This window comes from Hippoglossus stenolepis, chromosome 17 (assembly GCF_022539355.2).
Source record: "Hippoglossus stenolepis isolate QCI-W04-F060 chromosome 17, HSTE1.2, whole genome shotgun sequence".
Taxonomy (NCBI): Eukaryota; Metazoa; Chordata; class Actinopteri; order Pleuronectiformes; family Pleuronectidae; genus Hippoglossus; species Hippoglossus stenolepis.
The window spans coordinates 22,454,818-22,474,901 of NC_061499.1; the positions used below are offsets into that span (position 1 = coordinate 22,454,818).

Below are 20,084 nucleotides of genomic sequence, written 5' to 3' on the forward strand. Positions count from 1 at the left end.
CGATTACTACTATAGGAAAATGGAAAACGACAAGCATTTTTTTATTAAATGTTTTATTGTATTTCGCACACAACATTATAACAGGTAAGCCTACCCTTTTACATTGGACTTTTTAAACATATACATTTTAGCATTCACTGTATCTGCCTTTTGAAACCAAACTAAAACACAGTATCTACCTTTTGAAAATATAATTAAAGATTATATATATTGAATGAAATGGGTCACAGGCGGCAGGACCTCTTTTTCTGCATCAAGACTGTTGAACTATATAACAGAACGATTTCCAGTCCATATCTTTTCAGTCCATGGTTTGGTGCAGAAAAGTGAGCATGTTCAGATTTTTAGTGCTCAGTCTTGACCTCCGAGGGGATGAGATGTGGCCACTCGAACTGAACACCCCCCTCAGAAGGCACACTTGTAGCTGGGATGCACATGAACTTGCTGGCATATTTTGAAAGGAGTGGCATTTCTTCCACATGTTCCTTCCACCAAGCCAGTGGGCCAGTGTCAGCACTGATTGCAGGCAAGGACAAGTACAGTTTCACCTCAGAATCTACACTTTCTTGTGGCGATGGAGATGGATTTGCTGTTGCTGCTCTGTTCTGTCTTGCATTGTTGATTTGCTGCAACAATCCAGATAGACTTTTGCCTTTCTTCTTGGTGATGGAAAGGGTGCTGCTGCTCCCCTCTCCTTCTCTATTGTCATCACCTTGTGTGGTGGCTGCTTGAGGCTGTTCTGTGTGTGAAGGGTCTTCTAGTGCAAGTGTCACAACTTCATCCATGCATGCCTTCACTGTGTCATCAAGATTCTCAGCAAAGTTTCCCTTAAATCGAGGATCCACAAAACAGGAGATGTTAAGCACCCTTTTCCTTCCCTCTGTGTACCTTAGCTGTGTTGTCTGTTTGGTGAGAGTGCTGTCTCCTGCTGGATCTCTGTGTATTTAACTGTTGATGTGCTCCATGCCTGGCTTCTGGGAGGACAGTGTGACTCGTTTCTCAGAGGCCAGGACATCAGTGAACTCATGGAGACAGCTCAGGAGCTGGTTTACATCTTCCAGGACACTGATATAATTTTCTCTGGGCATGAGATGCCATGTGTTTCTGTCTCCTGCTTGCACTGCACATATGGCCAGCTGCTGCTCCAAGAATCTAGAGATGTGACCACATCATGAATCAGTGCATGCTCAGCGATGTTGTCTGCCTGTTTCCTCTTCAATTCTCATTTCTTCTTCCAGCTTCGAGAAAATCCCTTGACCATGTGGTGGCATGCTCTCACAGCAGATTCCACCCTCTGGACTTTGAGGACTTTTGAAATTGCTTGCTTTAAATTGTGGCCAAAACAAGAAAACCAAACACAAGGGAAATTTCCAAAGGCCTTCTTCATGTTTTTGGCATTGTCAGTTCTAATTCCTGAGAGACATTCTGTCTTGATCTTCCAGGCGTGGAGCATGTTTTCCACCATTTCAGCAATATTCTCTGCTGTGTGGTCATCTGGGAAATACAGCGTCTCAATACAGTGATATTTCAGTTGCTAATCAGAGGTTACATAGTGAACACTAAAGCTTATATAGGGTTCTCAACCACAATCACTGCTGGTCCACAGATCTGTTGTTGCACAAAACCATTTACCTTCTTCCAGCTTTTTCTCCACACTGGCTCTCACCTCCCTGTACATCCTTGAGATTTCTTTTGTGGAAAAGTAGCTTCTTACTGGATATTTGTATTGTGGTGCTGCCTTTTTCATCAGATGAAGAAATCCGGGTTTTCCCACAATCTGAAATGGCATAATGCCCTAGAGATGAAATATGGGGGGGAGGGAAGTGTGTGTGTAAGCATGTCAGCCGCTCCTTAGGAACTGGTCAGAAGCTGAAAGTAAACAAAGATTTCTCCTCTCTCTGTGAACTCCTCTGATGGAGATTTTATGCCAGCATACATTAGCTAGTTTTATTTTTTAGCTTGATTTGGGCATACAGGGATGGATGATCCCGCAATCTGTTATAATGCAGGAGTCGATAGGATGGAATAGTCGGGATATTTCTCGTTTGCTGCACCTCTCGATGCGTTTATTTACAAACTTTTCAGGTTAAAGAAAACTTCTGGGTGTCATCAAAACATCCGCTTTTAACCCCTCCCTTGTTGCCATGGTAACCCCACAGCTCCTTACAGGAGTGAGTAATAGTGCGAATCAACTAGTGCAAATCAAATACAGTGTAAACCACATCAACAGTCTTTGGTGAACTCTGTCTATCATATCTGTCCACTACACACATGCAATTTAGCAGTCTTTATTTGGGATCTTAGAACATCAGGCCCTTAGTGTTTAGGCAATGCAGGAGGATAATGACAATACAGTTCCTGTATAGCTGATGCTGTATGGGTGTTACAAGGCCTGCTGCTCTTCTGGCAACAATAACACATTCAGAATGCACATCTGGAGACAGAAGTGGATGCACACATATAAACTGGCATTTATAAAAGTCTGAATGTGTGGTGATAATGTGAATGTTAACACTAGTCTGGTCAACATTGACCACATTGTTTTCCACAGTGAGCAGTGTGATGTGATAAGGGAGAAATTAATAAAATAAAGTGTTTAACAGGGTAAGTTGTTGTTTGATGAAAGATTTTATCCCTCTGTTATTTACACTGGAATCATTACATTTCCCTGAGCTTCACATGTGTAAATTCATTGTGAAGTACTTTAAAAGAATGTTCAGTCAGGACCACTTTTGTCAAAAGTATATAAAAAAAAATCCTAATTAATAAAGCATACTATTTAATTTAATTGAATTAAACTCATATTTGGTGGCATGGCTCTGTTCTAGGACCTACCTGTTCTTCCAGTTGCATATAGGGAAAGCCTAAGGTAGGTAGAGCACATATCCCTACCCTTCCATGAGCCTTCATGGAAAGTGAGACAAGGAGAGCAGCAGCTAAAAGACCCCCCAAAACAGCCATACCAGGCAAACCTCTCTGCCCTTCCATGTGCATAGATAGAAAACCTATGGAAAGGGAGAGCACAACTCAAAACGACCATGTCAGGCAAACCTCTCTGGCCTTCCACACGCTGACTGAAGGTGCTAGCAGGAGAAGTAAGTTGCATAACATTGAATAACCCCAATTAAACATATGCCAATAGACATTTGAGGTAACAGCTGAAAAAAATTGAGAAAGCTTGCACACTTATGCCACAGTATAATTGTTGGAGCTAGCAGACTCACAAAGTGCTTATAGCTTTTGAGCATCTAGGATGGCCTGAGCCTTAGACCAGCAGATGAAAACCAATCGCCCTGTGTGTTGACACAGGCTCTATGGACAATGCGGTTGTTGCTGCTGCTCCAATGTGGAGTGAGTGAGCAGTATAGCTTTCTGTGGCAACCCACATTATTGGCAAAAAAGGATAAGGTAAGAAGCAAAGCAATCTTAGGATATGGATTTTTCCGTCTATGTGGCAAAGAGATGTTTTTATTGGCTGTGACAAGTTATTTTATGGAGGATGGCGGAATTTTAAAGGCTTCAAAACAGTTGCAAGGATATGGCTTCTTAGAATTAGAGAGAATGCAACGACATTATCAACGAATGGAACCCCAATGGAAACTGGGACTACACTTTCACGTAGGCATGGATGGAGAATAGGGAAAGAGTAATAGAAAGTCTGGAGGATGTCCTTGCTGACATCAAAGGAAGTAAACTTCCTAGGAGGAATTGCCGCTGCTGACATCTTCTGAGAATCTCGGTGTTGGAAAAGAATTTCAGTTGTCAAAGATGGTGGCCAGGTACTTGTACTCCTCAATGGGCTCCACTGGGCCCCTGTGGATCGTGGTGGGGGCTGCTACTGCCAGTTCCCTCTGCCTGTTTTGCTGACGTTCAGTTCCAAGCAAGAGCTGACACACCTCTCAAACTCCTGCAGAACTGGTCCATGGTGCTGTGAGGGGCCTGAGAGCGGAGACAAGACAACTGTGTCGTCGGCATATTTAACCAGGTGACAGTTGGTCTGTGTGGATCTGCATTCATCAGCGTAGAGGATGAAGAGCAGCAGACTTTTATGCATCCAGGACTGAGCCATAGCATTTGTCCATTGTCTTCCCCAGGCGAGTAGAACATGTGATGTACTGGTGAAAGCCTTTTAGTGATTTGTCTCACTTCATCTTTGAGTCCAAATGACAACTGATAAAACTTCAAAAGTTGGTAATGAGATATCACATTCAGGGTGAGGCCACCATGACCTTTGACAACCGAAATCCAATCAGTTAATCAGGGAGTCCAAGTGAACATGTGTGCCAAATTCCCTTAAGATGTTCCTGGGATATTCCATTCACATGGCAAAACATGGGTTTGAGAGGTCAGTGTGAACTTTGACCATCAATTCAGGTCATCCATGAGTCATAAAGTGAATTTTGCCAGATGTAATGAAATTCCCAACGGGCAGTCCTGATATATCACATTCACAGAAACGTAAGGTCACTATGATCTTGACCTTTGACTTTCAGGCACCAAAATCTGATCAGTTCATCTTTGAGTGTAAGTGAATGTTTGAAAATTGAAGACATTCCCCGAGCTGATCTCAAGATAGCATGTTCAAGAACATACTTCAGGCCACCATGACCTTGAACCTTTTTTAACACTTTTATATTCCTTTTTTTTTAAAACAACACACATAACTGTAATGGTGTGTTTTTGTGTATTTCAATCTAGAGTCTGTGCAATTTGGTTTAAATTCTGTGTCATATGCAACCCTTGTAATTATTTTAAACTGTGTCCACAGATTTAATTGTTTAATAATTTCAAACCAAGTATGTAAGGTAAACGAGGTGAGAGTGTTTAAGTGGTCTTGATTAATTTTCATAAATTTATAATCTCCAATCATTGCTTGTACTGGGAAACCTTTACATTCTACTTCTATCTCCTTCCATTTCACCTCATATCCTTTATCACACCAAAGAACAACAGTTCTTAATTGGGCTGAGTAGTAGTAGTCCTTAAGATTAGGAAACGACATATCACCTCCCTCGTACTAATGGTTAGTGTACTATATTTAATCCTTGGTTTCTTTCCTTTCAAAATAAATCGTGAAATCTGCTTGTCCAATTCATGAATTTGACTTGTTGGGACAGTAATTGGTAGGAACATAAACAAATATAGTAATCTAGGTAAGATTGACACTTTAATCATATCAATTCTTGCATGGCCGGCTGTGGCTGAGGGGTAGAGCGGTCGTCCTCCAACCTGAAGGTCGGCAGTTTGATCCCCAGTCTTCCCCATCTGCATGCCGAAGTGTCCTTGGGCAAGATGCTGAACCCTGAATTACCCCTCATAGAACAACAAAGTGCTGCTAATAGATGCACTGTATGTGTGTGTGAATGGGTGAATGTAAAAAACTGTACTGTAAAGAGCTTTGAGTGGTCATCAAGACTAGAAAAGCGCTATATAAATACAAAACCATTCACTAAAAGTAGGAATGCTGACCAAATATGAAGATCCTCTTACTGCTTCATAGTTTTTCTTATATAAATCTCCAGGAGAACGTGAGACAAACCCCCAGATATTTATTGTGTTTTGATACCAGTCAGTTTTTTTCTTTAAACTCAGATAATGGGTTCTAAATTAATGTTAATATTTGTGTTTTTTGCATATTAAGTTTATATCCACAGTATGTGCCGAATGTGTCAAGGAGATCTAAAAGGGGAGGAAGGGAGATATCTCGATTGCTGATATACAGCTAGATGTCATCAGCAACGATTTTTTTTCCCCTATTACAGACCATAATTCCCTGAACTTTCTTGTGCTCTCGAATTGCTTGTGCCAATGGCTCTATGTAAAGAGCAAAGAGTGTTGGTGTTAGGGGGAAGCCCTGGCGAGTAGATCTTTCAAATTTAATGCGGTCGGTGAGACGCCCATTTATCTTTATTCTTGTTGTAGGGGCAGAATATAAGGATTTGTTGCTATTAATTGCTTGTTCAGAAAAAACAAATCGGCAAAGACCAAAAACAAATAGTCCCAACTCACACAGTCAAAAGCTTTTTCAGCATCAAGACTGTCCAAAACCGCGTTCATTTTCATCTTTCTGATGTTTTGTAGTATATGTAAAGATTGTCTAATATTGTCCTGTGTTTGGCGTCCTCGAACAAAGCCAGTTTGGTCATTATCAATTAGTTCAGGAGAAAAGGAGTCTAGTCTCTCAGACATAATAGATCTTGATATAAAATTGAGATTGGTCTATAGGAGTTACATAACATTTTGTTCTTGCCTTCTTTGTGGATGACTGAAATGATTGCTTCATTCCACAAAGGTGGAACTGACAGTTTCTCACGTGTCCAGTTAAAGGAGTTTAAGAGTACTGGGGTCAGCTCCTCCCTAAAGATTTTATACCATTCCGCTGGTAGACCATCACTTCCTGGTGTCTTATTATGTTTTAATCTGTTCAGTGCAATCTCCAGTTCTTTATTAGTTATCTGTGATGTCAATATCTTAAATCTGGCATTCTCCGATCGAGGCAAGGTCTAGGGAGAAATGTTTTTATATTTTCTTAACTTTATTGTTTTGGTTGTGAGTAGAGAGTCTTGTAAAAGCTTTGAAATGCAGTGTCAATTTCATCTAGATTACTATATACCTGTCTCGTTTTAGGGTCTAATATTTTGTATACAGATTGTGTGATCTGTTTCTTCCTTATTTTCTTTGCTAATAGCAAAGTTCCCTTCTCTTTCCTCTTTCACCCCCCTGTCTCCCAATCAAGTTCTTACCTTGGTAACCTCTGCCCGCCCAACCACCTGCCCCCTTGACCCCATCCCATCTCACATTTTCCAGTCTATTGCTCCTGACCTTCTTCCTTTTCTCACCCATCTTATCAACACTTCCCTGTCAACTGGCTGTTTCCCTAACTCTCTGAAGGAGGCAAGAGTAAATCCTCTCCTGAAAAAACCCACCTTCAACCCATCTGAAGTAAACAACTACAGACCTGTCTCTCTTCTTCCCTTTGTTTCCAAAACTCTCGAGCGAGCTATCTTTAATCAACTCTCCTCCTATCTCCACCATAATAACCTTCTTGACCCTCACCAGTCTGGTTTCAAGGCAGGCCACTCAACTGAGACGGCCCTCCTTGGTGTCTCTGAGCAACTTCACACTGCTAGATCAGCCTCTCTCTCCTCTGTCCTTATCTTTCTAGACCTCTCTGCTGCATTTGACACAGTGAACCACCAGATCCTTATTTCCTCCCTTCAGGACCTGGGTGTCTCAGGCTCTGCTCTCTCCCTGCTCTCATCCTACCTCAACCACTGCACTTACTGGGTAACTTGGAGAGGATCTGTGTCTGAACCTTGTCCTCTCACTACTGGGGTCCCTCAAGGTTCCGTCCTGGGTCCCCTCCTCTTCTCTCTGTACACCAACTCCCTTGGCTCTGTCATTCACTCACATGGCTTTTCCTACCATAGCTATGCTGATGACACCCAACAACTCTCTTTTCCCCAATCTGAAAAACAGGTAGCAGCACGAATCTCTGCCTGTCTGACTGACATCTCTCAGTGGATGTCCGCACACCACCTGAAAATTAACCTTGACAAAACTGAACAATTTTTCCTTCCGGGGAAAGGCTCTCCCATCCACGACCTGACTATTACCTTTGACAACTCCGTGTTAGCCCCCACTCAGACTGCTAGGAACCTGGGTGTGACACTCGACAATCAACTCTCCCTTACTGCCAACATTACTGCAACAACACATTCCTGTAGATACATGCTGCACAACATCAGGAGAATACATCCCCTTCTCACTCAGAAGATGGCACAGGTTCTGGTCCAGGCCCTTGTTATCTCACGCCTAGACTATTGTAACTCCCTCCTGGCAGGTCTACCTGCTAGGGCCATCCGACCTCTGCATCTCATCCAGAATGCAGCAGCTCGACTGGTCTTTAACCTACCTAAATTCACTCACACTACTCCGCTCCTCCGCTCCCTTCACTGGTTACCAGTGGCTGCCCGCATCCGTTTCAAAACATTAGTACTTGCATACCGTGCTGCGAATGGATCGGGTCAAGTCTACATCCAGGACATGGTCAAACCTTACACCCCAGACCGTTCACTCCGCTCTGCATCTGCCAACCGGCTTGTTGCTCCCTCACTGCGAGCTAAACACTCATGACTGTTTGCTGTCCTGGCTCCTAAATGGTGGAATGAGCTCCCCAATGACATCAGGACAGCAGAAAGTCTATACATCTTCCGCCACAAACTAAAAACACATCTCTTCCGACCATACCTTGAATAAAAAGTTTAAACAAAAAATTTTGTGGCACTTAAAGGACACTTACTTGTAGCCCTTTGTAGTTTGGTTTCTTGAAGAAATTGTACTTTCTTGATTATTTTTGTCCTGGGTTTGTACCCTCATGGTTTAATGCACTTATTGTAAGTTGCTTTGGATAAAAGCGTCAGCTAAATGAAATGTAATGTAATAGCTTTGTGGCTTTAGGGCCTATATCATAATATGACTGTTTTAGAAATTCGTATTTTTTCTCTAATTCTTCTTTATAGATGTCCAAGATCTGGTTTCTAATGTTTTTCATGTCCTTCATCACATGAGGGTTCTGATTCTTAGCATGTTGTTTTTCCAACTCCTTTAGATTATTTCCAAGCCCTTTAAGTCTGTTTTCCTATGTTTTCTTTATTGCTGTGCTAAGAGATATTAGTTTACCCCTGACAACAGCTTTCAAGGTATCCCATAGTATATTGGGGTTCACTTCCCCATTGTCATTGACTTCGAGGAAAGTCTTAATTTCAGATTTAACTTGTTGTACAACTATTTTATTAGTAAGCAAACTTGTATTAAGCCTCCAAACAGTTTTTTGGGGTCTGCTGTCCAGGTGTAATATCAAAGAGATTGGTGAGTGATCAGAAATATCCCTAGTTCCAATATAACAGTTCAGGATCCTGTGTCTATCATTTTGAAACATAAAAAAGTTGTCTATTCTCGATTATTCAGAATGAGGAGCAGAGTAAAAAGAATAACATTTGTCAAATGGGTGTACATCCCTTCAAACATCCAACAACCACATATCATCTAGTCCCTTTTTCAACATCTTTGTCTGGAGAGATAATTTCCTTTTTTTATTTGATGTGTCCCATTTGTTATTTAAAACTGTGTTGAAGTCTCCTGCACAGATTAATGTGCCTTGGGTTTCAGTAGAAATCAGGTCAGGTTCTTTTGTTTAGCTGACCGGGAGAGTTTTCGGTTTATTCCGCCATCTTGAATCGCAAGCCGGAAGTTCCTCCATGACCTTGACCTTTAACATTTGGCTACCAAAATTAAATCCAAGTTCAAGTGTGTGTGCCAGATGTAAAAGGATTCCCTCAATGCGTTTCGGAGATATCGTATTCACAAGGCAAAACATTTGCTTTGTGAAGTCACACCGACCTTGACCTTGGACCACCAAATTTTATTTGTGTCATGCTTGAGTCCAAATGAATGTTTGAGCCAGATATAATAGAATTCATTCAATGTATATTATAATTTGGTACTATACAGATAAAATTGAATTAATTTGAATTAAAAAACTCATATCCATACCTTCCCAGAACGTCCCCAATCTCATAGAAGTCTTCCACATTTTCAGGCTTGAAGACTGCCATGTTGACTGGATTTGATCCCCCTGGTCCTTTGGTAGTTCACTCCTGGCCTAACCAACATTAAGTTGTTTATGATCCTCAGAACTCCGTACCTAAGTAAGAGTAACAGATGGCAGAGTGGGTATATCATAGCAAAATTTAGTTTTTTAATTAAACATATTAAACATATAACATAATTAAACAAATTTTAATAGATAGATAAATAGATATTAGATAAATAGAGATAAAAAAGACTTTCCAATCCAAAAGCTTGATATTCAAAAGGTACTTAGACTGTGAAGCTTGCATTTAAAAGTGTTTAAAAATATAGCTGCCAGACCTCCCCCTTTTTCCCTCATGTATTGTGTGTATATAGCTAAAGTTTGGGGTGGAGGCTTTGTTTAAGAGAGCAGCTCCAAGTCGGATTATGTACTCGACAACGCCAGGACATTACAGTATGAAGCCATGCATCTTCTGGTCTTGCAATTACAATCAAAGCCTTGTGTAAAACAAATGAATGGATTCAGTCAACAGAAACACTGCAGTGCTTTTATTTAGAAATGGGTGCAGGAAGGATATGTTTATGTTTGTGACATATTCAACAGATAAACATTGCTCGCGGTCCACAGCTGAACTGCACCGGAGTTAAGACCAAAACCCATTTCACCCCTTGGCCCTACCCCTTGGCTCTACCCCTTAGCCCTTCCCCTTCATTTTGCGCCTTCACGTGTAGGGGTAGGGTGTCCCAATACCTGTTGGGACGGAGGGGTATGGCTTTATACCCCTCCAAAAGGAGAGGTACCCAGAATGCCTTGCGAATCACTGGCAAGCTGGGAGAGAGACCCACAAAGGTAGTATTTTCTCCATTAGTAAGGATTTAAAATTGTGATAATGATTGTAATATCTTGGTTTAATATGTTGTAAATGTATTATGGTCACTTTTTTCACAACAATCTTAAAACAAAAGGTTGCGACCGCGCTAGCATGCTAGTGATCTTTTTTTTGCATGATAGTCCCGTATTTTCACATAATTTTAATTCGTATGTGCGTACAAACATTTTGGAGACTTGAAAATGACGATGCTGACGTGAGGAGGTGAACTAAAGCCAGATTATTGATCCACTTCCTCATTCACATTAAAACCAGCAGCGTTACTTGTGCTCGCGTGATACTGTTCCATAAGAACATTCAATTGAAAAAGATATAAAAGAACCTACAGCAAATTACGTTCAGATACCAGAGATACAGCAGAGTTATAGAGCCAAGTCATTAATAGTTTTTAATATTATCTTCTAACACTGTGGGTGTATCATCAAGGACGATTGTGTGTTAAATCACTGCAGTAAATGTTACTGTGGCATCAGGAGCACAGAGCACACTGGAGATCACTCACAAAAATAAAGAAAAACTATTAATTTTCAAACTTCTATATCGAAATAATATCCCAGAGTGGAGGTTAGGATCCCACTGATGGGTGAAGTAATCTGTCCTATTGCTCTAAATATCTAAATATCTAAATACTGCGCTGACGTGCGTAATGCTGCTTGATGAATCCACGCCAATGGAAGGATGAGGAGAAAACATGCAGCAGGACGCGTGATCATGGATTGATGGGGACGTGGCTGAGGACAGCTGTATGTTCCTGACTTTGTGTATAAAAGCCAGCTCATCATAAGAGACATTTGTCAAATTCTTGAGCCTGCCGTAGCTTTAAGAACTCTGTCCCTATTTGGCCAAATAGACACACTGTAACTTTGTTTGTTTTCAATATACTCTGTATAATTTTGCTTCCCCACCAGTATTGAATGCCTTAAAACTCGGTTGAGCGTTGATTTAATCATTCACTGTAATTGTTCAATTCCTCACCAGGGGATTAAATGCAAATTCCCACCACAAGATCGACCCGACGGAACCAAACCATCCCTGTAGAAACACAAGTACTTACCACTCCAGTTTATTAGCCAACAGGTCTGTGTGTGGTATGATTAACACTGTATAATAGTTACCTTTCTATGTAGAGCCTCTTTTAATAATTAAAATAATTCTGTTAAATTCTAGATTGGGGACATTACTATGGAATGCCGTTTGAGTAAAAAATTAAATAACGAAATAAATAAATAGGTAAGTAAATAAAGAAATATATAAAGAAAGAAAGAAATATGGCTATGAAATAAACCCTGAAATAAAAATATATGGCAAGAAATATATAAATATAGCATAATTTAAATATATAACTGAATCCATTTACTTAAATAAATAAATACAATTACTTATTTCAAAATTATGTCTTTCAAAAGACGACATGTTTTTATTTCACGGTACTTTTATTTCATAATGCCACATTTATTTCACTGCTCTATTTATTTCCAATCTCGTTTTCAAATTCGGGGGGTGTGGTTATCTGCAGACCAAAGCAACTGCACCAGAACAGCACTGAGTCAAGACTGAATGGGAGGGAGAATAACACCTGAAGGTGGCAGTAATGCAATACAACTTCTCATCCAGGGGTTCAAGGAGCAATGACTCAGAGAAGAGCATCTCAGAATTATTTAGAGAGGCTGCAAACCGCATCGATGGGATCGCGACGCGGAAGCCACCCCCTACAGCTGCCGAAGTGGGCACCCAAAGCCCAAGAACCCCTGTCCAAGGTAGGCTAAATTACGTTAGTTAGCTACCGATAATCAAAAGTTTGTGTTCTCCAGGTAAATGTAGCTAGTAAACTGACTGCCCGTTAACACCATTATTTTAACGTTCGTGACTATTCATTATAGGTGGCACTACATTGTTCATGTGGATGACAAAATTTGATGAAACATTCTGTGACAGCGTGATGCCGTGATGTCCTTATCACTAAGTGGTTGTGGTAGCATCACGTCAACTTGCGCAATGTTGATCCCAAGACTTAGTGAGTTCTGTTGCTGCATAGCTACTCAGCCAGTTTGAATTGAGTAAGGTTTAAAATTGTGCATAATAACATAATAATTAAAATAGGGTCAGACGTTAGTGCTGCGTGATAAGCTGCAACTGCCCATGTCACGACCGACACACCAAAGATAAACTATAAGGAATTAATGTTACTTTATACCCAAATGCAAATAGAAGGGAGACAGATTTCTTTGCTTACAAAGTGAAGTCAGTCAGCAGTGGTGGAAGTACTCAGATCTTTGACTTAAGTAAAAGAACTAATACCACACTGAAAATACTCCACTACAGGTTTAAATAAAAAAAAACACTACTTAAGTTAAAGCAGCGAAATGTACTTACAGTATCAAAGTAAAATAAGTCGCTGTTCAGTAAAATCCCTGTCAGTGTTTTACTATTCTATATGATGCCTTAAACACTGACGGACTTGGCTGGGACACACTAATATTAAGCAAAAGGCTAAATAAGGAATAATGCGACCAGGATGTTAAGATAAAACAAAACAACTTACATTTCAGCTAATTTCTAACAGCACTGTCGAGTAGCAGACTCCTATAACTTAAAAAGCACACAAAGCATTAAACAACAAGCATGTCCCAACTGATCCGTCATTCTTTAAGGTCCCTTGAAACATTTCCGATGTCATTTGGGGTGCTTGCAGCGTGTTTCTTTATTTGCTGGTGTTGTGAGTTGTTGTTTTGCAGTGAACGTGTTGTCAAATTGATGAAGATGTTTTCTTAATTTGCTCGTGTTTTGTCTATTTGCATGCGTCTTCTTAAGTTGCATTGCGTTGAGCTCTCAGCCACCGTAGAAATGTCAACATCTTTGCTCTTGTGTGAAAATCAAAATTTTTTACCTCTTAAGCGTTTTTTCCTTCAGTGCCCTTTTAGACTCAGAATTATTTCAAAAAATAGGCCATTATGTGTTTGTGTAATTGCTTGGTATATAATCCGTTCTCATATATACAGTAGTGCTCAGTGGACACATGCCCTTAATCACTTCTTAGCTATCTGTATGTTTTCTTTGATCATTAAAATCATTAAATTAATACTTTATTATTATTATTATTATTTTTATTTTTTGCTGCTTTTTCGGGTGGTGAATTAGGAAGGATCATGGGACATTCATTTCTGCACAATGGGCCACGCTTAGTTGGCCTAAGTCCTGCCATTATCCATGTCCTGTTTGGGGGGTTGCCAGACACCACTACAATCCAAATTGAGGATTGCCCGGACATTGTGTGATTATTTTTAAAATGATAGAAACAAATTGATATTTTACTGAAAGTTGGGACGCATGATGTTAAAAAATGTCATGCATCAATTTGATCATAATCAAATATAAAAGTAAGTAAAGCATTGTACTGGAAAATAGCTAAGTGTGGTGGAAAACTATTTTGTACTGTTTGTGACCTGAAATCTGTATGACCTTTCTAATACCTTTATGACCTTTCTATTACTTATTGACTGTCCCACGACTTAATTTCCGGCTGCTTTATCTTCAAAGGAAACATATGCAAATCAGTTTCCTGTGTCTTAATTCTTGTCTCAAACTGTGTCTACAGAACCAGTCTCAACTGGCTCAAAACAGCCCTAGTTCTCCTAAATAAGATCCTTGCATTTGACTGTTCTCCATCAACATTCTGAGATCCCTGTGAATCTCTGTGTTGATCCTTTCTGCAGAAAGCCCCTATTAAAATACACAAAGACAAATCTGGTGTTCAGCCTCTTGTATTTTCAGATCACAGCATTTTGTTCATTGAAATGTCAGAATAAAGTATATTTACACACACACATGTTGTCATCTAGCTGGAGGGGCGAAAAAGAGTTGACAAGAGAGGAAGAAACAGCTGTTTTTGACCTTGCCTTGTCCCGGGACCTGCCTGCTGTTACTCAGACCAACAGGAAGTGGCGACATATTATTCCATGCTGTGAGTGACAGTGCACGCTACTTTATTGGAGCTGCACATTAAATACTATGTTTAGTAATAATTGTTCTGTATACTTCTGTGTACATAAAGTTGGATTGCTGTTCAAGCTCCCCATAGCTCAGATGAAAACTTTTTTCTGTTTATAAACTTTTGTTCCTACAATAACTCAAAAACTGTTTTCAGTTTTTGGTGGATTGTAGGTCATTTCACAAACAAGCCGGCAGGTGAAGCAGCTAAGAAAAGGCCTTAAGGAGACCCTAGTTTGGCCCCTCCTGAAGGAGAGAGAAGACCTTGTTCCCGGAATTCAGAGGCAGCGCTCAATTCCCATGTAAACATGACATCCACACTTGTGACGTCAAAATTGGAAAACTGGATCATCTGTCTATATCTCCTCTGTTTTCCGCAGCAGGAGTGTTCTCTTAAACACATGACCTGTTTTGCAGTCGGTCATACAAAGGATCGTGTGGCCAGTCTTGGAGGAAGAGGATGAGGAGGATTGTGCCTTGGAGGATAAATGTAGAGTGGCAGGATACCTGCGGCTCTTCATTGAAAATGTTAAAGATAGTTAAGTCTTTTTCTGAAATATAAAATGCATAGTATTACTATTTTGTGGGTCAACTGGGCCAAAATACTTTACACACATTTTGTCTAATATGTCAAGTTAAGTATTAAGCATTTAGTGTAGTTCACAAAAAAATAGGGATTGCATGATAGGTATATAGGTAATATGTTCTAACTACATCCTAGCCTGTGGATAACAAACCTTTGAATGCCTGTCATCCAAACAGTAAATTTTTTTGTTTTGTTTTTTTAAGCAAACTTCTAATGCAACATAGGACCATGAGTTTAAAACCCTGCCAACAAATAGGTAAACACTTTTCACTTCTCATTTCATAGCAACCAGTCCACAACTTAATGCACTCCTCCAGTTCTGGGGTCTCATTTGTAACCGTTGCATACGCACAAAACGGGGCCTGAAACATACGTATGCCACTTCTCACGCAAACGTTGGGATCTATAAAAACAAACTTGACGGGAAAATTTGCGCATTTCCACGCAAACTCTGACCCATGCGTACGAACATTTTGGAGACGAAAGTGGCGATACAGATGTGAGGTGGTGAACTGAAGCCAGATTATTGATCCAGTTCATCATTAAAACCAACAGCTTTCGTTGTGCTCGCGCGACATATCTGTTCTATACAAACCTTTAAATTGATAAATATATAAAACAACTTACAGCAAATTACGTTCAGATTCCATTAAACAGCGGAGTTACAGAGCCGAGTCATTAACAGTTTTTAATAATATAACGCGACTGTGCCATCAGGCGCATAGAGCGCACTGGAGATCACTCACAAGAAATGAAAAAAAAACTATTCACTTTCCAAATAATATCCCAGAGTGGAGGTTAGGATCCACTGATGTGAGGTAATCGGTCCGGTTGCTCTAAATAAATAAATACTGCCGTGACACTGGTGCGTGATTCTGCATGATGGATGCACATGAATGGAAGGATGACGAGAAAGCGAGGGTTCAGCGATGACTGATCAGCTGATATAGATTCTATTGATCTGTGATCTTTGTGCTTAACTAAGTCCAGTATCACACAGATCGACCGACGGAACCGAACCATCCCAGTACAAACACAAGCATATAATGCTAATTCTGTTAAATTCTATAGATTGAGGACATCACAGCTGTCTCTGAATTTAATAATCCTGCAGTTTTGGATGATTAAAATACAAACAGCCAATACAACAAGTTCCCTCAATTTCTGAGAGTGTGTTTTTTTTGCCTCCACCTTTGAATTGGATCTTTTTTAATTTCAGGCTCTGTTCTTTCTAGCGTCTTCACTCTCACTCACTGTATTATCAGCAGCAGAGTATCAGTGTATTTTCTTTATTAGTGACATCACTGCTGTCCCAAAATCGCTCTTCACCTCCACCTCACTAACAAACACCTCATGTCAGTGTCAGAAAGTTTCGCTTCCTCTTCTCATCGCTTGAGGCCGTGACTCTGTCATGACTCACCGTGGAAACCCATTGGTCAGCAGCATAATTTAATATTCATGACGTGCTTTGCATTGATCATTTATGGTTGAAAGGGGGCGTGTGGATGGCGGAGTATGAGGCAGATCCACGTATGAACGTTTCCAGGTGGACTGTGATTTATAAAGTGGACGTTGCGTTCAGGTGTTCTTGCGCATGGTTTTATAAATCAGAATTTTCTTTTGCGTACGCCATTTCCGGGTTTTGTGCGTACGTACATTTTTAGTATGAATCCCATGCAGTTTTATAAATGAAACCCCTGGACCGGATGGGAACTCCTTCCAAGGGAACTCACTGTCAAAGTGGTCAGTAACTACTTCCCGAAGTCTTCCGGTGTTTTGAGACACTCCGTCTTCCTTCACACTATGATAACTATGATGCTTTTGTGTCTGACATTATGGCCTGCCTCAACTCCACTTAGACAGGCTTTGGTCTCGTTTATGGTGGTGTGTCCTCACAGACCATTTAGGGTTTTATTTCTTGGGTGTAGTTCAGTTCTATAGATTGCCCAATTTTCTCTGCATGTTTTGGCCCACTGTTGTCCAATTTATGTTTGGGCCAGCGTATTACAAATGTTTTAATGTACACAAACTGTATTAGGAACCAATAAATAAGCAATGTACAACTTTGACAGTACTTCTGTTTATTTTTAACAATTAATTACAGGGATGCATGTATATAATTTCAGAACCAATGCTGTACTAAAATGATTTTTTTATCAGCTTTCTTAGTTGGGGTTTCAATAATTCAAGCATAAGACATATTCGTTTACCTAATGAGCCGAAATAACAGAAAAATGCATATATTTCTTTCAAATAAGGTAAGGTAAAGACTCATTGCCTTTACTATACACAGACTGATCATGGTTAATGTTTTGCATAGTCACCCCTTAAAGACACATTCTAAACCCTGATAGCGGATGCAGCTAGTATTGAGTCACTCCAGAATTGGTCTTGAGTTATTCCTTAAGTTTTGTATGTCCGACCTAAGGTTAAGGGTTGAACATAACTTTGAGGGTCTGAACAGTTTCAAGGTAAACTGCCAATGCTTGAGCGAATAGAACATCGGGGTTTGGTAAGGCCGCAAGGTCTTGTTCACTCAATGAGTGTGGTAGCTGGATCTCAGGAACACTGACATTTGATGCACAGGGAGTATGCGGTCCTTCCTAGTCCACACCATAATCCTCACTAACCTGAAATAAAGAAGAAATACAGCTGTCCAGAATGCAAACCATTTTGCTGTGGGTAAATCATTAAGCATTAACAGCTGTGCCAGTGGATAACATTACATCATCTAAGAAATGTTTTTACTTGTGAGAAATCTTGTCCCTCTTTGTGGTTTAGCAACCACAACTGCAAAGGTGAATGGTGGCTTGCAGTCCTTAGTCCGTGATGGTTCCATGCCTCCTTGAAACACTGAAGACTACAATGAATATGTGGCATGAAGCGTAGTGCATACAGGTCAATCTCGTGGTCAGGATTGGGTTCTCCTTCGGCCTTCAACTGGATGAATATATTGTAGTAGAGATCTAGAACATTTTCATAGACATCTCTCCAAAGGCACTCAATTCTGTAAAGATACAATGAAATACCGACTAAACAATATGTTGTATTTTTGGCAGTTCACATTATTTTTAAGTTGGCAAGATGGAAAAGTTGTTCTACATCCTTGAAAGTAATTTCTAAATCGACACATAAGTGGAGATAGCTGAGACAAGAGGAGTGTGAAGACACTAATAAGAAAAGTGTGAGCTGGATTTTAGATAGAGACGGCCAATTAAATTTATGAGGAACTGTGACCTCACATCCATCCTATTCTCCTGAACGCGATATCTCAGAAACACCCTGGGGGAATATCTTTAAATTTGACACAAACATCGACTTGGACTCAAGGATGAACTGATAAGACTTTGGTGATCACTGTGACTGCACAAAACACCCTTTTGGCCATAACTCAAGAATGAATTCACTAATAATGACAACATTTCACACAGATGTCTAATAGAATAAAATGATAACTGTTTATATTCAAAAGGTCGAAAGTCAACTTCACACTGACATCATAATGTTCTGCAAAAATTCCCTCAAAGTCTTCACTATATCATATAAGTCTGGACAGTTAGTTCTAATTTGTTCCTGTTGAAAGGCTTAATATGACATAGAAATATCTAATACTATTTCATCAAAATCATATTGAATTACTACCACTTTTAAAAAAAGGGAATCAAAATTGTCATATTTGCCTGAATTATAGATCGAGTTTAGGGGTTTATTAAAGCTACTTGGAAATGCTGTACTATATTCATCTTTTAGATTTGTGTCAGATGCAGACCCTCAAAAATGGGATAAAACACATTGTGTTAGATCTTTGTTCTCTTACTGGATAACAAAGTTTTGTGGGTATCTGTGAAGTTTCAAGGCCATAGATGGAAACTGGCCTGTAAAGATGGTTCCAGAATAAAAAAGGTCAAATCAAATCTGGTACACAAGTAAACAAATTTCATATCAATGCCTATACAACATACAATCTCACCTTTCACCTAAAAATGTATCCTTTAAATGTAAAAGCAATCTTTATAGGACAGTTTTTGCCAGATCAAACCACCTATTGGCTTGAGACTGCACATATCCCCACACAAGTTTTTGGGGAGTAATGGAATATCTGTATTTAGAATACGTGCTTAGAATTTAAAATATGAGTGACTGTATTTTGTAATAGTTACAATTTAAATTGGTGGTGTTCAGAATACAGTTACATTCTTCAAATCAATAGATTACTTAAAAGGATTACTTTCTATTCACTCTGAAATTTAAAAGGCATTGCTATTTTCCCATCCACCTCTTATTCAATACAAAGCGCATATGTGTATCTGCACTATAATAGACTATGCACGCAGTGTAGTCTACCTATCCACACACAACACAAGGATGGAGATTAGTTAGCACTACGGTTTAAATGCCACATTCATTCACAGTGTTACATGAGAAACACATTTCAAAAGTAACCTTCCAAACACAGTATGTATATGTATTTCCAGTGGGTACTTTTTTTTTTTTTTTTCGGTTGCCTGACAAAATCCCAATAAATGAACAAAATAAAAAGAATTGTGGTTGGGAACTTAACAATTTTTGGGGGGGGGTTTACATGGAATAGCCCTTTTTGTTCTCCCTACCTCTGGTTATGAACACTCCTTCCGGTAATATGAGAGTTTCTGTTCTCCCCTCTTGTTTGCACCATGAAATGAGCAACCATCACATTCTCACCCCCCTTGTCAGATCTGTAAAATAAGAGAAGAGAAAATTTACATTTCTGTGAAGATGGAAATCCAACTGAATTTTACCTATATTATAAATTAATATTTGAATGGGGGCTCCAAGTCCAAATCACAGCTGATAGAGGGACATCTTGTTCGTTGATCTACGTTTGGGGTAGGGTTGGAGAGGTATGGTTAAGTCAAGTTGTGGAATAATGTTAGATATTATAATGGCAACATATCCTGCAATATTACACAACCTGTTGCCATTGCAGTATCTTGCATTAAATTGCCTATTTTATCCTTATTGTGCTTACTATGCATAGTAGCTAGATT

The 20,084-nt window shown here is 39.7% G+C and overlaps 1 protein-coding gene and 1 long non-coding RNA gene across 12 annotated transcripts in view; one reads left to right on the top strand and one right to left on the bottom strand.

The window, feature by feature from the left end:
- The window catches only part of si:dkey-240h12.4 (death-associated protein kinase 2), a 54,719-nt gene that overhangs the window by 28,135 nt on the left and 6,500 nt on the right, over positions 1–20,084 (bottom strand). For 7 of the 9 annotated variants that reach the window (XR_004698738.2, XM_035182390.2, XM_035182394.2 and 4 more), the window contains 2 exons: positions 19,668–19,772; positions 9,556–9,706 (listed from right to left, as the gene is read on the bottom strand). Coding sequence is in view for 8 of the 9 variants with exons in the window: in XM_035182390.2 (XP_035038281.1) it covers positions 9,556–9,617 (62 nt within the window). In the remaining variant the exon portion in view is untranslated. The remainder of the gene's footprint in view (positions 1–9,555; positions 9,707–19,667; positions 19,773–20,084) is intronic. The other 2 variants (XM_035182391.2, XM_035182398.2) reach the window with 1 other exon arrangement.
- Positions 12,028–15,784, top strand: LOC118124509. Of its 3 annotated transcripts, none has more exons than XR_004698739.1 (3): positions 12,028–12,241; positions 14,324–14,445; positions 14,629–15,784. It is a non-coding gene; the product is annotated as an uncharacterized LOC118124509 (long non-coding RNA). The 3 variants fall into 3 exon arrangements; XR_004698741.1 differs by having other exon boundaries at positions 14,852–15,784; XR_004698740.1 differs by having other exon boundaries at positions 14,855–15,784.